Raw genomic sequence first — 20,072 nt, 5'->3', positions numbered from 1 at the left:
GAACGAGGGGCAGCATGCGGTCGAGACTACGAAATTTCCGGTGATCGCATTTCTACTTTTACGTGCTGATTCTCGCCTGCGGTAGGAATAAAGTCGTGAGAGAAAAGAAAGAGAAAACTGTACTACGGTGATAATTAGATTTCAATTAATCGCGCTCGCGGAAGAGATAGATTTTGTCTTTTGTGAAATAGTTAAAGGGAGATAATTACTTTTCTATTTGATCAATCACATCGACCTAGTGAATTGGATTAAACTTTATGTGCGAATTTTATCCAATTTGTATTGAAAAGTATTTAAAATATACCGATAATACAAACTCACGCAAAAAACGATCGACATAGCCAAGTCGAAAATAAAAATGTTTATAAAGTACATATCTATTGATTAAAATAACTCTTGAATCACAGCACTTATCGTTGTCAACATAAAATTTACTATCACAAACGATTTCATTATGTCCAGAAAACAAATGGAAAAAAAAAACAGTTTAAAATTACGATATGCTATCTACACTGTATCAGTTAGTGCCACTAATCAAACACATGAAAGGATTAAACCGACGCGTTTGCATGATCAGGTCGAGGGTCAGTGATAAAACCAAGCTGGAGATAAGCTACAAGCTCCTTCCGACGCGCTCTTTACGATTGCTATCGTTCGCTCCTTTACCTCGCATTTACGGCAAAGTTGTTTCATTGAAAAAGCATCGAAGTCGTGTGGAAATTACGATGGATGGCCGTAGCGAGAAGGGTTAGAAGGATGGAAAGAGAAGAGGATAATAAAGCGATGCCCATCGGCGTTCTTTACCGGCGCGTCACGTGAGCGTATATTTATATCGATGATCACAAAGGGCGTCACTTCCTGTGAGATCACTCGCGGATTTTGCAGCGGGAAGAGTGAGGAGAGGAGAGGAGAGGGAAAAGAAACGCATATTTCCCAGATAATGCCGCGATGTGAGTAAAAACCTGACTTTACGTAATCGTCGGTCATTAAGACGAACGCCATGCAACGCGTACGAATGTGCATACATACATATGTATGTGACGTGACCGCGTCTTGTCACGTCTTATTTTGCCGCGAGTGCTTTCTCGGTAAAGTCAAGACTGCGACCAGCGCTGCCGAAGGTCGTCTCCTCTAGATATTAGTACTCCGATACTGTTAGATCGAAAACAAACATTGCGAAACGTTCCGCAAATCTAATCTAAGAGTGCATAAGTACTATCGAGAAAATTAGGTAACTAAACGCGATAACTTTGCACGGCTGTAAGTTTCCGATCGCTCTGATGGAACTTTGGCTGAAGTATCATCTTCAGTCGATCAGGCACGTGGCGTGTTTCGTTTATATTATATTAAAATTTAAGGCCGTGCCTTGTGTTCAAAGTTGCGACATTTTCTAAAAATTGATGGTTTATCGTCGATGAAAAATTTGATATATTTTATCTTGTCAAAGACGGAGTTGAGTAAATAAATGTCAAATTGTATTTTAGCATGACGAAATTGAAAAATACATTTTTGTTGCAATTTTGAAAATGTAATTTGCCAGTTTTCAAGAAAATAAACATGGCTATGTACGCAATTTCGAAGTTTTTAAAATATTTTATTAAAGCTGATCGCGTATTGCGTAATTTAGATCGATAAGATCTCTTGAGCGTTACCTTTTCAATCTTTTTAGCTCATATATTTTCTTAACAGCTAACACTCGCATCGATTCACCATTGATATATAAACGTCACAAATCATTTGCATAGAAATGTATGCGGGCGCTAACAGTTAGCGATCGGAATTTACATTCCGCACTTCCAATCGGCATTTTGTCACACATTCGCTAATGCGACATGACTGCGAGCGTCATTGTCGTTCCCACTCTTTCCTCATTCCAACGTCACGATCCATTCGCTGTACGAGAGCTATCCGGAATCTGTACTCTCTTAACGCAGCTGCGCTCTAGTTGATCTTCGATGCAATTCTCGATCGTGACGCTCGATTGCGAGACATAAGTCAATTAAGCGCGGATTAGCCAATCGGATATCACGCCAATCTCCTTTGCGCGGCTTACGTTTTCAATGAACGTCATATTGATCTTTGCATTCCACGCTAAATGCAACGTGTATTATAGGTATACGCATAAGATATTTATTATTATTGACATCATTAAGAATAATTACTTTCTTCCGCTAAAATGGAACTGCTACCGCGTAACATCGGTGTAAAGGTTCTCTGTTATCATATCCGGTGTTGATATATTAATAACTTTATTTTCGTCTTTGATCAAATTGACGTTATCTTAATCGATTTAAAAAAGATTAATAAAATATCTGATTAAAAATATCTGATTATAACAAAATTTACGCGGGCAGCAAATATATTCTTTATATAGATTAATGTTTTCCATGTCATTCAGTAATATAGAAATTTTCTGTAATATATATAATTAAAAATTAATGATATATGTACATATATTATAATTTTTGAACTATTAAAATAAAGTTAGTGGCAAATATATCTCTTTATTAAAAATTAATTTTATTGCAAGTTAAACATATCTGCAAGTTATTTTCAATTATGCAGAATTAATTTAAATATATCATTTTTAGCATGTATCATTGCATTCGATGATGTAAATAAAATATACATGAATATTAATATTATTATTAATATTCCAAACATGTGCATGTGCCTCCTCTCTTTACTCGCTTTATTAATATGCATTTTACAATAAATTATGTTATTTCATGTATACTATAATACATGTATACTATAGTAAAGATAAAGTTGAGATTCCGCGGATTATTATGAGAAATGGCAGAAGTTTCCCTCGTCATAATCCCTACTTAATGATTATGTCCACCGCATACGTTTAGAGCATCGATTTTTCCTTTCAACGATAAAATACATCGCGATCAAATGCATTGCACGCACTAATTAGCAATTCAGTTGGCACAAACATGGAGCGTATTTTAAGCGATTAAACCAATTAAAGCTTGATAAACCCCTCACGCTATCATTGTTTTATAATAATAATCCACGTACCATTGTTTATGCGGCAAATAATGCTAAATCGTTCTCTAATCCGCAAATAGCAATATTTTAAACATTTCTATTAGCACGTCACAGTTGTACGCAACACACACCGCTTTCAACAAATCTAAAAATACTATAATTTATGCCACATCCTGATGTTTTATTATTCACGAATGTGAATTTAAACGAAAAGACCTCCACCCGCCTCTTTTTGCAAGCCGAAGCCGCGCCATCCGCATTTTTACGCGGCAGATTTAGTAATCGCACAGTTTTCGCAATCTGGACTCCGGGACAGAGGCGGCCGGCGATATATTCCACCTGCGATCATTTACCAAGGACATCCTTGTGTGTTTATCCGGCTATCTAGTCCTGGCAAAACGTGTTTCACCTACGAAGGCCTATCGACCCCCTTTTATGTGATTTATTTTGTCGTAAAATGTCGGTGTTTTTTTCTTTCGCTTGGAAATTAGTGTGTTGCGCCAAGACGTATAAAAACATCGAGAAAACCTTTTAAGAATTCTTCTTAAAAAGCTATTTTTTTCCATCACAAAATATATCCACGTTTGATAATATGGTAATATCAAATAGAAAGACTGACTTATCGCTTCTCCATGTAAATGATCGTGAATTTAAATTTCAACATTTCAATTTAGTACTGTTTTAGTAAGCTTGAAACGACTCGTCATATGACTATTGGTATTTTTCTGCATAATGAAGATTTTAGAGATAATTATAATACTTTGCGCTTTCTCTTATATTTTAACGGGTTTCAGTATATCTTAGACCGCAAATTGAAAAATTAATATGTGTATCTTACTTGTGTTTCCTAAAAGTAGCGTATAGTTTCTCTTAAAAACGGCTACGCATGTAATTATTAAAATTTAATGTAAAAAAAGTCTGACCTAATTACGTCAGAGGGGTGTGGTGTTTCAAGTACGCGGAGTCATTTCGCACGTGTCACACTCCCGCGTAGTTATTTCATCATGTGAAATGAAAATCTTGTTAGAAACACATTAAAAATTGCATCTAACGTCGCAGCGCGGAATCTCATTCCCTTTCCTGGGCTCGCAAATTAGCAAGTTCAAGCGCGCGCCCGTGTTACGGGCAAAATTTAGATGTATGTGCAAAGTAAATGGCATCGGAGAAATTGCGTGTATATCACCAGTTGGCCTAATTGTATTCCATGGGAGTGGCACACTCGACCCACTCAGCTATGCTTTTCCTTATTGGCGATGCGACCGCGCGGAAACGCACTCAGCAACTTAAAGTAAAGTATCGATAGCATCACATGCAAACAAGTGCAACTTCGCAGACAGATCGGAATCTAATTTCTCATTTTCACAATTAAATAGAAAATACCATTTCTTAGGAAAACACATTAAGAAAGAATCGACTCCGAAATTGAACGATAAAGCTTGTCTTGAAAACTGTTGAAACATTATTTTGCGAGAAAATTTGCACAAAATTGTTATTTAAAGTGAAATAACAAAACGATTATTTGCAAAACGAATTGCACAGGCGAGATGTTATACTAAAATAACATAGAATTTTCCTAGATATATATTTTTATTCAGTACGCGGGAAACGTTACATAGAAACGCATTACGTGACGACATTACGGTGAGCGGCGATCTATATACATAGATGTTAAGATAAATATCGCAGCCCGCATCATCAAAGTGCCATTTGCATCGGAGGCTAACTCGCAATCGCTCTCTCCGCCGCAGTTGAGAGAATATTTCGAAAGATTCATCCACCGAGATAAATTCCACGCAAGACGACGTGGCCTAATTATACTTGAAGGGAGTGGCGGCCCGGCCGCTCGAAGATGTCGTCCCTACACTCTTGCCGGCTTGCACGGCTCTCCGGAAGCTCGGCACGCTCGTGGAGAGGATCCGCGCGCGGCGCAGGATCGGGCCTGCGTGTAACGCCGCAACGCCGACTATCGTCGCTATGGTTACACGCCGAGTTCTCTCACCCCGTGCCACCCCGCCGTGGACCATCCTGGCCTGCCGGGAGAGATGCAGGCTTTTCAATCCTCTGTACAGCCGCAGCGCCGGGGCGGCTCCCGCGCGGCGCAGACGTTCATTCCGGTTGACCCAGGTCGCGTGATAATCGGCACTCTCGTTTCGATCAGTGCGAAAGGTGTCACTTTCCCGTTCGTCGGATGCGTCAACATGTGAGGACAGCGCGAGGGAAGAAGCTGTTAGGCGGCGGCCGGGAGTGGCTCGGTCGAGAGAAGCACTCGATGAATCGAGCGTGGCCGCGGGAGGGTGCGTACCTTGAAACGCGAGTGACCTTGAGCGCGCACCTGCAAACTGGAGCAGGTGAATTGATTGGCGCTCGAGAGGGTGGGATCGCGGGAGCTCATCATGCGGCGTGGTTGCGTACGGCGCTTTGAAGGTTACCCGCGATACTCGTGGCAAGTACATTTGATGATGCCTTCCACTTGCTCGCGCTGATAAGAGATTGAAAAGGTGGAGAAGCTTTCGAGAGATCGTCGAAACGTGCGATACAAAATACGTAAATGTTGTAACGGCAGTGCAACGGCGTTGGAGCAACTCGGGAGAAGAGATTCTACGTTACTATCGTAAATGATAAAAATATATGTATGTTGAGATTTACGTAATATCCAATATATAATTGTTACAGATCTATACATCTATTAATGTTATATGAGATAACAATTTGCGATAAGGAAATATAGAAACGCTCGGTAATGGAATCTCTTGCTACGTAAGCACAATCCAAGTGGAAAATAAAGATTCCACACCATCGATATATGTATGCCACGTATAAAATATATACAGTACAAAATATAAAAATGCTCAAATAGTAGTAAAAGTTCGATAACGATAAAACCTCCTCCATTTTATCTCGATGCAATAAGGGTCGAGTGTTTTGGCTCGCGTAATCGAAGTGGAGCAAATTACTTTATGCCATACACGTTTATACGACACTTGACCTGGGAGCGACGTATCGATGATCCGCGCCGTATCCGGGAAACACGTTTGGCAAGCGTCGCGGTTTTTCGGAGTGGAGGAAAAAAAAAGGAGGAAGAAGAAGAGGCGGTGCCCCGGCGCTGTGAAGTGAGCGTGTCGGGCGTCGCGTCGACACACGTGGCACCGGATATCTGGAATCCCGCATCGCCGACAATTAAGATTAGTAATCGCACGAGCGCGGAAGGCCTTGTAGGATAATAAACCGAGCCGATTACGTCGGATCTTATTGATTTCCCTTTTCTATACACGTCGCCGACGTTCGTGGAGCGCGATTTATAATTTTTCTGACCGGACGTCGAAGACATTAGGCTGAAATCGACAGCGCGCGGCTATCTCTTGCCGCGGATCAACGTTTCAACAAAAAAGAAGGAAATTACGAAGATTGCGATGGAAAACTGACGGTTTCGCGTGATTGATGCCAGATATCATTTGCGTTATTGTTGTCGGAGCATTTGGCTGATTTAGCGACGACGCCATTTGCCTAATGGACGATATATGGAAATTACGAGTTGCATAAAAGTTGCCTCGAGCACGATCTGCGCACCGATGACGAGCTCGAACAGCAGCTCGCTATCGCGCGCTTGGCTGCGGGCGAATTGCTGCCGCTGCGGCGACACTCGGCAGGACACGGCGAACAATAACTTGAAGAATGCTGAAACGCCGCTGCGGGAAGAAACGGAGACGCTTCTGCACCGCATCGCCTTTACTGTTTGGCACACTGCCCTCCATATCGAGAGTGAGGTGCGTGAGAATTGCGCGCGCGCGCGCGTTTATACGCAATGTTTCAATTTATCATGCTGTTGTTACAAACGTACTCGCTCGTACTCGTATTTTCTCACAGCTGCGGAGTTGATTATTTCTTAGCAGAAATTTGATCCGACGTTTATCCGGTGTTGTTTATAGAAAAATTAATTGAAAATCCTCTTGTCGAACAACGTTTCCTGTACGTTCAGACATTCGATCCTTTATTTCTCGAATAAAGCTTTCAATTTTAGTTTTTTTTACGATATCGCTGATAGAAAATATTTATTTTCAAATTTAGATCCATTTATTTCTCTCCTATAACGGCATGTGCATCGTAGCACGACTGTTCAATATAAAATATTTAATAGACTTTGACAGGTTTGTATCGATATCGCGATGCAATTGTCTTTTTAGGAATAACGAACGAAACGCGCTATCGCGGCACCTGTCGTTGCATAATTTTTCTTCGCAGCAACAATGGAAACAACTTACACCGTATATCATTAATTTCGAAACAATGAACAATAATGTCACCTACTTTTCTCGAGGCAACGCCCACGAAGTAATAATATTTTCTAAGCACCGAATAGAAAGTTAATAAGCCGAACTATTATCTATTCACTCGCTAAAATGCAACGCGGCGCTATTTCATAAAACAGTTAATAAAATTTCTTCCCGATTGATGTATTTTAGATGCGATTACAAAGATTGAATGTGTAATTTATTTTTGTATTTATTATTTTATTTGTTATTCAACATGCAAACAAATTAATTAATTGCTCTCTATTTTTGATTACAGCACAATGGCGGTTACGAATCACAGCCGAAAAATGTTAACAACATCATGCGAAACAAACAGCATCAGGTAAGTCTTTGTTTGCTTCCAACAATTATTTATGCAACGTGATCGGTTTCTCGTTTAAATTAAAAATTAAAATTTATGCTATTATCTGACGTAATAAATAAATAAATAAATTATAATATAAAAAATGCGATATTACCATTCGAATAAACGGAGACAGAAAAAAAAAACGAATGATTAATTTCGCACAAAAATCTTTTTCACGAGCTGGACCAAGGACATCTGTATCTTATCGCGCAGTTTATCGGCATCGATGAGAGCTCGATTCATTGCTGAAACTGTCTCTTTAAATATTTAATATTTAAAGAGGCATTACGATACAACCGGCGATACGCACGAGCGACCGGTTCTAGATACATCGTATCTTCGTTTATTTCGCGCGTGGTAGAATTACGCTTGCATTCGAAGCGCACGGGTTTTGCGCTCTCATTCGAATTCGCTTGCTCTGTCAGATAACGTATTACCCTGCAGGTCGCTCGAAATTATTTTTAACCACTCGTCGTCGTTCACCCAGCCCGAGCACCGGTTTTCGGAACGCAGGAACTGGACGACACGTGCACGACCTTTCCGAAACGTTGAACTCGAACTAGCGCTTTCCTCGCTTTTAAATGGAAATTTTGTCTCTTTATGCTACCGTATTTTTTTCTACGCACCGGAAGTTTTACGCCGACCGGCGGCTCATTACCCGCGCCCGGCATTAAAATAGAATTATAACCACGGAACGTTTTTCATCGACCGTAATTTCGGATCCGTACGAAATTCAGATTTGTAGATCGAAAATGTAGATTCACCGAAATGTAGATTCACGAAGTGTAGATTTCTGTAAATAAACGATGCGGGATTTAATTGCGTTGGAGATTCAATCCAGGAAATCGTGTAAAGTAGCGCGATTAAAATTCATGATAGTCATAATTACGTAGATCAAAATGAGACACGCATTACACAAACCGCCATTTACATCGTCGGTAGAATAACTTTCTATTAGACCGCGGCGGAGAGGGAATACTAATATCTGACTGCAGTAATCAGTAGGCTAATTACTCTCGTCCATTGGTCGTCGGTATTTCCTCATTTGCTATTCGCTAGGCAAATCCATTCTGTAAATCAGTCCACGTGACAGGTACGCAAATATCCATTTATCTTTGTCGAAACCTTTCTGGAAATTGCGAAAGTAATATAGAATAGAACGTTTATTTTGTTCAACTTCTAGTTTAAAATTCAGATTTACGTATAAAAAGTGAGAAAAATATTTTCAAAATTTTGTCGACCCTCTGACTCGTCCTCGGTCGGCGTGTAAATGACGACACCACTGAAAATTATTCGCTAAAATAGCAATAAGGCAACGCATTATACGGTTGGTCGGTATCAGCCACGATGTTCCACCGCGATAACCCGTACGTGTTGACGTCGGAAAGATAATGTATTCGCGAAACTCTGCACTTATTCGCGCACGGACCACCGTCATTACTGTGGAAATGTATGCGAAAAGAACGGCGACATTCGCTGGCGACCGCTGCTATTTTTGCGGAGAAGGTTACGCATTTTTACAGTGAGATTTCGAATACGGCAATGTGTTGTTTAAACTAAAAGCATTGTTTCTTCAGAATTTATTCTAATTACATACAAGTTATTATCAACTTATTGTCAGCGCGAGAATATTTGGAGGATATTGACGCCTTTTGTGAGAACAATCACCAAGGTTAATGTCGTATTTCACTTAACCGCGCTAATTGACCCGCGCGGATCCGTCCCGGAAATTATCATTCGTGATTACATCGCAGTTGTGGGCTGCGCAAAGAATAGCGAAGGTGAGCCGCAGTGGGAGGAGTGATAATTACACGGAACAATTAACCTGCGGTAAAAACTATTGCGCAGCTGGTATCGCGTTCATCCTTATTTCCCGCGACATTGAGGATTTTTATTGATTACTTTTGTTCACGTATTGCGTCGTATTTTTTAGCAAGAATTATACATAGTTTCTTCGCGATAGTGTAATGGCTTTCGTCAAATGAGTTCGACGATATAACCAGAACAGGATAATCCATCTATATTACTTTACCGGCCTTCAAATATAATCGATAAAGATTAAGCCCGCTCGCTGGAGCATTGTACTTCCAATTAGAAATTAACCGCGAGCAATTAGGTGGATTAACGATAATTGACATTAGTGGCGCGGCTCGCCGCGTGCATCGACTTCTCGCCCTCATAATTGCGCAAATTAATAGCGGGGATGATATAATCCCAACTTTGTGCTTGAATATTTGCACCATTCAATTCTCACTTTCTTAGATTTTTCTATAAGAAATTCTACGAGGAGATTTTTCTATAAGAATTTCCACTTCAAATTAATCCATGCAGACATTTTAAAGAAAGAAACGAGCACTTAAAACTTCTTAAAATTACGAAAGTCAAATCATGATTATTTGGAGTTTGTAAATTATTATTACATTTTGTATAATCTTATTATTGTTTAATTAAGCTTTTGGAATTTTTGAAGTCATAGGACCTTCTTTGACAATCCATTTGTTATAGAATTTAATTCCAAGCCGACAATATTATTACTCGCCGAATGTCTGACAGTCGATACGCAATATCCTCGTTTCGTGACTTTTAGTTAGTCGAGGCGGCCTCCTATGTTCGGATGAGAAAGGCCGAGGACTTTTAGAGGTACGGCGATTTCTGCGCGGCGACAGCTGCGGTAGGACCGCACGACGTAATAGCAATTTCACACGTGAGCCTAACGGCCAAAGGGATTTATGAGCGGGTGGGTAGGCTTGTACGCGAGAAACGAACTCGCGGCATTATTATCCCATAAAGCCAAGTATTTTTAGAGGTAGCCGCCTCGCTCTTGTTCTCTCATCCGGTTTGTTTCGCTTGTTTTTTTTTTTTTGCGACGTATGTTTATTGTTGCCCGCCTTGTATATTTTTGGCCTTCAGACGCGAGTAGCCCGATGAATTCATCCTTCACCTGTTCGTGCCGCGTGCACCTTCTTTTGAATATAAATTGGTTGCGTATTTTATAACAGTAAAGCTTAGAAATCGTGTGTATTTTGTTATATTATTCATTTTAGTATTATACGGTATAATTTGTAAACACGAGTATCCACGTCGCTGGATTAGAATAACAGTTAACATGCACGAGCACGCCACAGGCATTGTTTCCACCGTGATAATTGGTTATAACATTATAATCCGACATACAAAAACGAAGTGCCAGTGTGCCACTTAAAAGGATCAAAAGCAGGGGATTGCTGAATAGTCGAAAATAATGTGCACATCAGTAAAGAAAAGCCAACTTGCCAGATTCACGGGTTGCATTACGCTTGTTAAGCAGCGTATTATCTATTCCGGATAAAATTTCTCGCCGGCGCATGAGAGCTCGGCGAGGCAGATAACATAAACAACGTACGATTATAATTCAGTATAAATCATGCGAATAATTTTCACCGGTGCCATTAATAACGAGGTGTCTCAACGGCGATAGTAGTCGACTGTTAAGGCCCTATAAATGGCTCTCGGCTAACCGACCAAGTACTTGCCGTCCGGTCGAGGAAGAAACCGCAGGGACTGCGGCAAAAACGCGGATACATCCGGCTCGTTCGCACGTCCACCACTCCATGTAATTTCCGCGCGTAATTCCTCCGCGCGACAAATCATCCGCGCGCCTTCCGCAACGCGCGTCTCGAAGTCCGTGCATAACATTGAGACGACCTAGCCACTGGCTCGGCCACCAGCACGAATGGCGTGACTCCTTCGGTGGGAATCGAAGTCACGCTACCTGCACGAATTCGTTACATCACGCGTCCACGCGCGAGCGCATTCTGCCATTCAGGGCCGCTTTAATACAACCGCGACAAGAAACGCCCGCGTTGAAACTTAATCGAGAGCTTCTTAATAAAACCTTAGCCGTCTAGTTTTTCCTCAATTTGGATAATTTACTGGCGACGAAGAAACCGTGGCTGAAGAAGTTAAGGTATTTAGTTCAAAGAACAGACTTGTCATCAAGCACGGGGTGGCATTTAAATCGAGAGTATACCAACGTATGTGAAATTAACGAATTATACAATTAACAAAATGATCATACGTATTCCTAAAATACTGCAAAATGCGTGAAATAGTTTCAAAATACACACTCGCAAAAAATGGAACACTTTTTAACAGCGTAGAGTTGCTCATGTAGCTTCCACGAAATCCTCACAAACTTGAAAGCGGTGTTTTGATACGCGGCTGATCCTTGTTCACCATCAATCATTACTTTTACAGCGTAGCTGTTTAATCAGAGCAGAATTGAAAATCCAGCTAATGACGTGCACCTTTGATCGCGTTGCGCAAATAAACGTCGCGAAATGGCGACGATGACGGTGGCAAAGCGGCCCTGGCGCGAGCGAGCTGGCACACGTCAGACGTACATGGCAGAAGGCGGCGCGATTATCTGGCAAAACCGCCGACCGGCCACTGGATATTCTTGCGTATCTCCAGCAGAACCAGGCGAAACACAATACCCGGCAGTGTATCGTTCCGCGGCGAGGAACACAGCGCATCATGCCGACGTATCTCCGCGTCCTCGTCTCTCGCGGGATAAACGCGCCGTTCCCGTTAAAGCGCCGGGATTACATGTCGATCTATTTCGCGATAGTGTGTCCTCCGTGAGGACATCGCCATGTCGAAGAACACCGTCGTCAGAATCGTCTACGCGCCGAAATGCTCCAAGGTGGATAGAACTAATGTTATTTGCAAATGGTTCCGCTAATTTTTATCGTAAATCTTTGCGGAAATTGATCTCTTATTTAGTTGTGAAATGGTGACAGCGTGTGATGTATAACTCAAGTGAATACTAAATTCCAATATTATTTAAATTATATAGCCAAAGAATATTTAAAATTCCAAATCGAATACCTTCTAGTGTCAGTGGGATTAAATTTGTAGAGTGCAACGAATATTTAAATATCGGATGCTTTATTATTTTTAATGTATTTTTTTTCAAGTTTGTTTTATTACGTATTATAATTTACTTATGTAAATTATGTTTGTATCGAAGTTGTTGTATAGGATGCAGAGACTAAAGAAATGATGAAGCCTGTCTTCTACGGAGAAAATTTGGTTGTCTGGTACATTGTTTTGTGCGGGAAAACTATAAGTTTTGCTGCAGTCAGAAACAAATCTTGCGGAAAGGTTTCTAGGTAGAATCGAATAAAACGAAGCTACTCGTGAAAAAGATTTTCTTCGAAACGAATTTAGACAATCTCATTCGCTACGACTGATGTAATTTCGTCACTAGAAGCGACTCTTTCAGTTCATATTTTACTGATGGAAATGCAAAAAGGACTTGAAAATGTGATTATTTTGGGAGACCGCACTTTGCAAGTTTACACGATAACACTTAAGAATTTTTCAATCATCCACAGTTACGCAAAAAATGCTTCTTTCGAGATAATAAATTATTTCTACATTTATAATTATTCTGGATTTAACCTACTTTTCGAATATCTGCTATTATATTTGAATATAGAATTTTGTCAATTTTTTACGTGCCAAATTTGAATAAATCATCGGATCACAGGTGCAAACGTCAGCGCTGGCGTCAACGCCGGCGAGGACACCAGGCGTCGGCGCGGATGCGACGATGACGGGATCGGGAAAGGGCGGAGGTCGCGTAACGGAGGTGATGGAGCTCTGTTACGTCACCGAGAGGATCATCGCCCTCTGGTACAGAGAAGATGCGCAGGGTGTCCTCGAACACGCTACGACCCTTCTGCGCGGAAAGCACGCCGATAATTACATGGTGAGAATTCCAATAATTCTCATGGCTTTTTTTTCTTCTGAAATAAAAAGAAGAAAGTATAGAAGAATATTAAAATTTAGGGTTTTTTTTTTATTGCAGTGATATAATTATAGATCGAGATACTAAAGAAACTAATTTTGTCGAGTAAAATCTTATCTCTCAATTACTGGAACAATTTTACTTTATGGAACAAACTGCCACGATTGCATTTGATATCTGTTCAACCTTACTTTGGGGATTTTCTTGAAATTTTAGACGTACTGCTTTCAGATCTTTAATTTGTCGTCGCCTGGTCGACCTGGTGAACCAAATACGAGGGAAGCTGGATGGCCGCAGGGATTAGCACCAAGTTTGGAGAGACTGTGCGCTCTCTGCAAAGAGCTAGACTCCTGGCTAAACGGCGCTCCTAATCGCGTCGTCGTTCTGCATGCAAGGTGAATTTGCAATCTAGTCTCATCTTCTAATTTTTAACCAATCTTGAATTATAAACGAAAACACTGTTTAAGTTTGCAGTTTAATTTACGAGCAATTTTATTGAACTCCGCTTATTGCGAAAAAAAAGAAAACGGTGAAAAATTGATTTTTGAGGCAAGAAATTATTTTTTGAAGATACAAGCCGGATATTGCTTTTATATACGCATTTGTAAGCATAACCTAGTTTTTGTGCAGCGGATAATATTTAAACGGTTGATCGCAAAAGCCATAATTTTGCCGCGGCATACGTTCACCGCCCCCTCGAAACTGTGCGCTCGTAACTTCCCGTTAGTCCTTTCCATTCATCGTGAATAATAACGTCATTAGAGCACGATCGGCCCGCGGCGGAAACTTTTCGTATCCTACCTCTTACTTCGCGAAAGAGTGCGCAATCGATGGTGTACGCCACGTTCGCGGTACCCACGTTAACGTTATCGTTCTCTTCAGGGGCAGCAAGGAGCGGCTGGGTGTGGCAGTGTCTGCTTACATGAACTACAGCAGCATCTGCGGGGGACGCGATCAAGCGCTAGACAGGTTCGCCATGAGGAGGTTTCTCGATGACAAGATTGGATCGCTGCAGGTTCCGTCGCATCGAAGGTAATGAGAGAGAAAGAGCGAGGGAAAGTCGTGTGCGCGTTATTACCTGTTGACGTGCGACGTTAAAGCTCGCTTTATCGTATTCAAACTCGCGGATAATTCAGATAGCGTCGTAAAATCATTCGCGGGCTTGGCTTCTTGAGCGCAGAGTTCATAAGTTTATTACTTTTCAGTTCCTGTCTCAATCGAGAGAGAAACGCGATGCGCATTCAGTTTTACGCGCATATCATTCGTGCAATTTATTTTAATTTCCTTTTTCCTACATTATTAACGGTGAGTAATCGACCAGAAAATCTTATTTCGTAAGCTCATTTTATGATATTTCGCATTCGGTTGACTAATTTAATTGGTACTTTGCAGGCGCGTTATCTTTCTAGCTTTATTATTATTCAACTCTAAGACACAAACATTGGCGAGTTCTTTTATATGAATATTTTTAAAAATAATTCTTTATACTTATCTTCTCTGCGAAAGCTCCTTGTTAATTTCAAATTAAATAGAACGGATGCGACGCGTGCTCAGCTAAGTTCATCTACAGAAGCGATCGTATCTGCGTATCAGCGACGCGTGCGACGTTTATTGCGGAAGTCATTCAATTTCTTCAAATTTATATCGCAGGAAGAAGGAGCATGTAACTAGCCGGCGTTTATTACTGCGACGATCTTATTAAGAAGGACGCGTCCTCGGTTAGCCATCCCATTTGTTATTCCTTCTACGCGCCATCGACCTGAAATGTCGAGTCCTCATTATCTAGTCGTCATCATCCTCAATCATCCCTGCTCGTTTTCCTGCGTGCTCCTCTTACGCTATTAATCATCGTACTTATCCGACCATTTTTCCGTAATAAATTCCGGAATTTCGTTCGAAATTTCTTGGAACTTTCTCAAAATAACCCGGCGTTCGTCGATTTTGAAATTTGCAACTCTAATAATCGCTTCGTTCACACCATGATCGCAACACATTTATCGCGGCGCACTTGCGAGAGATCGCGAAGCAAAATGAAACTAACAAAATAAAATGATTGACCATGTTGCGCACTTCGCCGCGTTCTTGTTGTTTTGGGAATGTTTCTGTCAACCGGTTCTATCCGCGCATACCGATATGCACGAACCGTTGATCTAAAGATAGCGAGCTCTCATCATCATCATTGGCGGTCTTATCGTTTACTTCATCGCCACGTCGTCGTGTGCATTCATAATGATCGTAATAAAACGAGCTAGCAAGCGGCAGTCTCTTTTAATCTCGTTCGCACTTATAACCATAGCAACTTTTTTCTACTTAAATAGTTCGTAGAAGAAGCTTTTTTTTTATTCGCATTAAAATGCATCGATAAACTCATTAAGATAATTTTCTTACGTACAATTCAAAAATATATCGTATATAGTTATTCAAACGATTAGTTGCATATATGATGACGTTAAATAATCATTTGCACTTAAAGAATGATTTCTCGAATAGTGAATATTGAATTATTAAAGTTATGCAATTTGAATAATAAATTATTCTTGTAGTCAATTATTTCAATAAAAATGCATATTCTTATAATTATTATTATTCATAATATTAAAATGTTTGAATCATTGGATTTTCATTGGAATTATTATTACAAATAAAATAATCGCTCTAAATGTTTCTGCAACGTTCAACCTCAACAATTTTTTAATCATTTTTTGATTCTCATCTTTTCGCGTTTCCGTTTTCTTCGCGATTTACAATCGCGAATCGCCCCGACTGATTCTGCTTAGCGAAAAGAACGCGACTTGTTCGATAGTTTATCACGCATATTACGCGCCATCGACCTCAACGTTGCCGCAACTACCGTATCATTACCGTCATCATCGTTCTTATCATCGTCTTCGTCATCCGCGTCGTCGTACGCATTCATAATGACCGTAATGAACCGCGACCGAGGTGCGCCCGCGTGTATGGCAACTTCCTTGGCGCTTCTTTCTTCTTCTTACCCGTCCTATCGCCTCCTCTTCGCGGTCCTTACGCCCTTTTTCACTCCTACCTACCGGAGTTCCTCCATTAATTCCGCGAGCCGCGAGCATTAGCATGTCGTTAGCGTGGCCGCGCTCTCCCGCCAACATATGAAACCATTACCGGCTTGCCTGGGAGGAGATCTCGAACGATGTCGAACGTTGCTTTGCGCGCATCATCGTTCGCGTGCTCGTCTGACATGCACACCTCTTCGTGTCACGGGCCAAGGCTTCCACTGGTCGAACCATCATCCCATTTATCACGTTTCTTATGCGTGCACCCATTTATGACTCGAGAGAAATTTGCTCTCCTATTTGCGTTTATTCGTTTTGTCGACGTTACCGCACGCTTTGATGATCTTCACCGATTTTATTTATTCATTTATGGACTTTTGAGTGTCGCAAAATTTGATGATTAAAAATTGAGCAGCCTGCGTATTTTTGAACGTCAAGCAGAATAATGGTCTTTCGGATCTTTTCAGATACATCGAGTACTTCAGTGGATTGTTATCGGGCTCCCTGAGAATCAGCCAGTCGCCATTGTACCTGACCCATCTGACAGTCCTCGGCGTGCCGCTCTTTGAACCGACGGGCTGTCGAGCCTTCCTCAAAGTGTACGAAGGACTTACGCCGGTCTACACCTCAGATCTGTATTCCGTGACGAACGCGCGCGAATTTACGGTTAATCTCGGCGGACTTAGACTGAGGGGTGACATCTTGGTCAAGTGTTATCACAGGGTGTACTCGAAGCAGACGCGAGAGGTTATGTTTTCTCTCCAGGTAAGAACGCAATATATTTATGACTTTATAACACACACTTCTTCATTAAAATCTATCCGTTTAATATTTCTTAGTAAAGTGTTTATCGGCTGATCTTATTAGACTGCAATTTTGTGTTACTGAAAGCAGTTTTAATTATATGAGACGTTGAAATGTGTATCAAATAGCACAAAGCCAACGTTCATTAACGTTTGTATCCGTCACACATATATCCGTCGCACATCGTTGCAGTGATTCATTTATGATGAATGCATTATAACACGCAAGTGACATGGCATGAAATCAGCGGGCATAAATGATAGCTTATGTAAAATGGTTCGTAAATAGTTACAAGGACAGCGATCTAGATTTATGTGTTCGGCAAACATATTCGCGCGATAATTTTGTCCCCGACAGGCAAATAACATTCTCGGAAGGTCCTCGATATAAGGTCGTAATCTGTTAATAGCTGGATACATTTTACTCTTTAATTGCGTAAAAATGCCGATACATAAAAACTCTATGGAAAAACATGCAATTAAGATATGTTACACCGTGTTTTATTTTATTAGAGTTTAGAGATTTATAAAAAAAAAACAGATTACATATGTTCGACTTAATGGAAATTATAATGCACACGGTTGTTTACGCGATCCGACGGAAACACATTTAAATTTGCATACTTGCATCCTGTTATGATTTATCTACCATATTTTACGTCTACAATTCGCATACACGTTGTGTTGCAAATTGTGTGTCTCTATCGAAAAATTTCCAATTGAATGTTAAATTCTTGTGAAAAATTTTCATAAGCAACAAATCAGTTTCAAATCGCAGAGAATCTACAAGTAAGAGAACATTCTCAATAATAAATGACTTTCGACAAAAGAATTGTGTAAGATTTTTACGGCGTAGACTTCACGTCAGTCAATAATTATATCTTGTTATTATTTCCGCAGTTCCATACGTGTGTAATTACGGAGAACGTCGTCTCTTTCCCACGTTCGGAGCTCGACGTCGCCTGCGACGATCCTCGGTGCCCGCCTGACAGCGTAGTGACACTCTACTTTGCCACCGACGCAAAGCGTCAGGACGGTCCAGTACCGGCGCCGACGCCCGCCGTGCCGCATGCATCGGCGCATCACGATCCTATTCTGCACTGGGACAGCTACACAAATCTCGAGATCAGTGACGACGGTGAGTGGATTTTTCCATTTTTATTACGGCTTTTCTCTAACGCAAACGACAAAGTAAAACTGATCTATTTATTTTAGAAGTTTTTTTAAAATGTTTTTTTAAATGAATGAAAATTAAATATGGAATTAGCATAAAACTCTTTCGAAATTTTCTCTCAAAGATTAATTAAAATTAAACATAGAATATTTTGTTTTATATCGTTGGTATTTAAACAACGATGGATTAATTTGCAAATCAATGAATGATATCGAGTTCTGCATATCAAATTGCAAATGGGTGATTGGAGAAAAAATAAAAATAAATGTTCGTGTACTAAAACATTGGTCTTCTATATTGCTTTGCCAATGAAATATGTAAATGTTTGGCAATGTACGATAAAAATATGTATTTTTATAAACGGACAGTTGGAACATGAAACGCGCGCCGTAGTTGACATTTAACATCAAAATTATCATGTTTCACTCTCTAACTTGAACAAAATCTATAATACAGATAAACATACAAACGACATTATTATAGGGTCAATTTCGTAAAGTATCTCTTATTTACAACATAATTTCCCGTCTATCTGTTGCGTTATCGTATTTGATGATACGAGCTCGATTAATTTACTGATATCCGTGAAAGCCGCGGACTGCGGTCCAGGAGCTCATCATCGTCGACTAATTCGTACTAATTTTCGACGTAATGGCACCCAATTAACCTCGATCTGACAGCGAGAGCTAGTCAGAAATACAACTTGGCTGGCGCTCATGGTGCGGAAGGGGGGAATGAGCTAGACGAAAGCACGGTAGTTAGTATAGTGCATTTAGAACGGCTGACTAATACCGCCGGAAATACGTTCTGTCAAGTGGAGGGAAAATGGTGGTTTATCGCGACGGGGGCGATTTCCACGGCTGGAAATAGATCAAAGGTCGGCCCGATAGATGGGCAAGGTCCATCGAGTTAGCCGCTTCCGAGTGTAACGTTTCTACTCTATCGCTGTCTATTTACATCTTCACTTTTCTCCGGTGCACTGACATGACTTCTCGATGAATGAATAAATTGGTTGTCGTAACGAATGTAATGTGAAACATATTCTCTGAATGCATCGAGAACGTCACAGAAATTATGAAGAAATAATGATCCAAATAACATGAAAAGTTTATTTTTACTGGAAATTTCTGGAAAAAATATTCATTAAAACTTTATACAAGAGAAATACGGCAAATACTAAATGTGATTCTTTTAATTTAATTAAAAACGCGAAATGATCGTAACAAACATTATTTTACTTTCTCTTTAGATCTATTCATTTGTCAATTCTCAACAAATGCAATAATTAGTTCACTATCGAAAGGAATTTACACTTATTACATGGATTTATCCACGCTTGGCGAGGGGCAGCGGGTGATTTCAATGTAGGGATTTGTTCCGCCCGGTATAGTGCTTTAATCGAGACGATTGCATCATCACCATGATACTCCCAAAAGCACGCGTCGGCAACACCGTACGACCAACGCTCTCGGAGTCAATTCGTTTCGTTAGCGATCGGCCAGTGGGTTCCAATAAAGCTGTGACCCAAATTGCGCGCGATGCTAAATCGACGCCATTTGTTACGGGACGAAGAGTGACGAGACCGGAAAGAAAGATGGAGGGTGTCCGTGAACGCGGCGTGA

General features: G+C 40.6%; 1 protein-coding gene across 11 annotated transcripts in view; it reads left to right on the top strand.

Annotated features, from left to right (window-relative positions):
* The window catches only part of by (blistery), a 154,597-nt gene that overhangs the window by 104,872 nt on the left and 29,653 nt on the right, over positions 1 to 20,072 (top strand). For 9 of the 11 annotated variants that reach the window (XM_067351477.1, XM_067351480.1, XM_067351478.1 and 6 more), the window contains 6 exons: positions 7,564 to 7,629; positions 13,187 to 13,408; positions 13,679 to 13,842; positions 14,330 to 14,479; positions 16,941 to 17,238; positions 18,177 to 18,414. In XM_067351477.1, the coding sequence (XP_067207578.1) occupies positions 7,564 to 7,629; positions 13,187 to 13,408; positions 13,679 to 13,842; positions 14,330 to 14,479; positions 16,941 to 17,238; positions 18,177 to 18,414 (1,138 nt within the window). Of the gene's footprint in view, positions 1 to 6,551; positions 6,762 to 7,563; positions 7,630 to 12,061; positions 12,338 to 13,186; positions 13,409 to 13,678; positions 13,843 to 14,329; positions 14,480 to 16,940; positions 17,239 to 18,176; positions 18,415 to 20,072 lie in introns of those variants that run through there. The other 2 variants (XM_067351479.1, XM_067351484.1) reach the window with 2 other exon arrangements.

The sequence above is a fragment of the Linepithema humile genome, chromosome 3, assembly GCF_040581485.1.
Source record: "Linepithema humile isolate Giens D197 chromosome 3, Lhum_UNIL_v1.0, whole genome shotgun sequence".
In the NCBI taxonomy this organism is placed as follows: domain Eukaryota; kingdom Metazoa; phylum Arthropoda; class Insecta; order Hymenoptera; family Formicidae; genus Linepithema; species Linepithema humile.
Note: the sequence above shows the minus strand (reverse complement) of the source record. Positions and strands in the feature narration are given on the sequence as shown.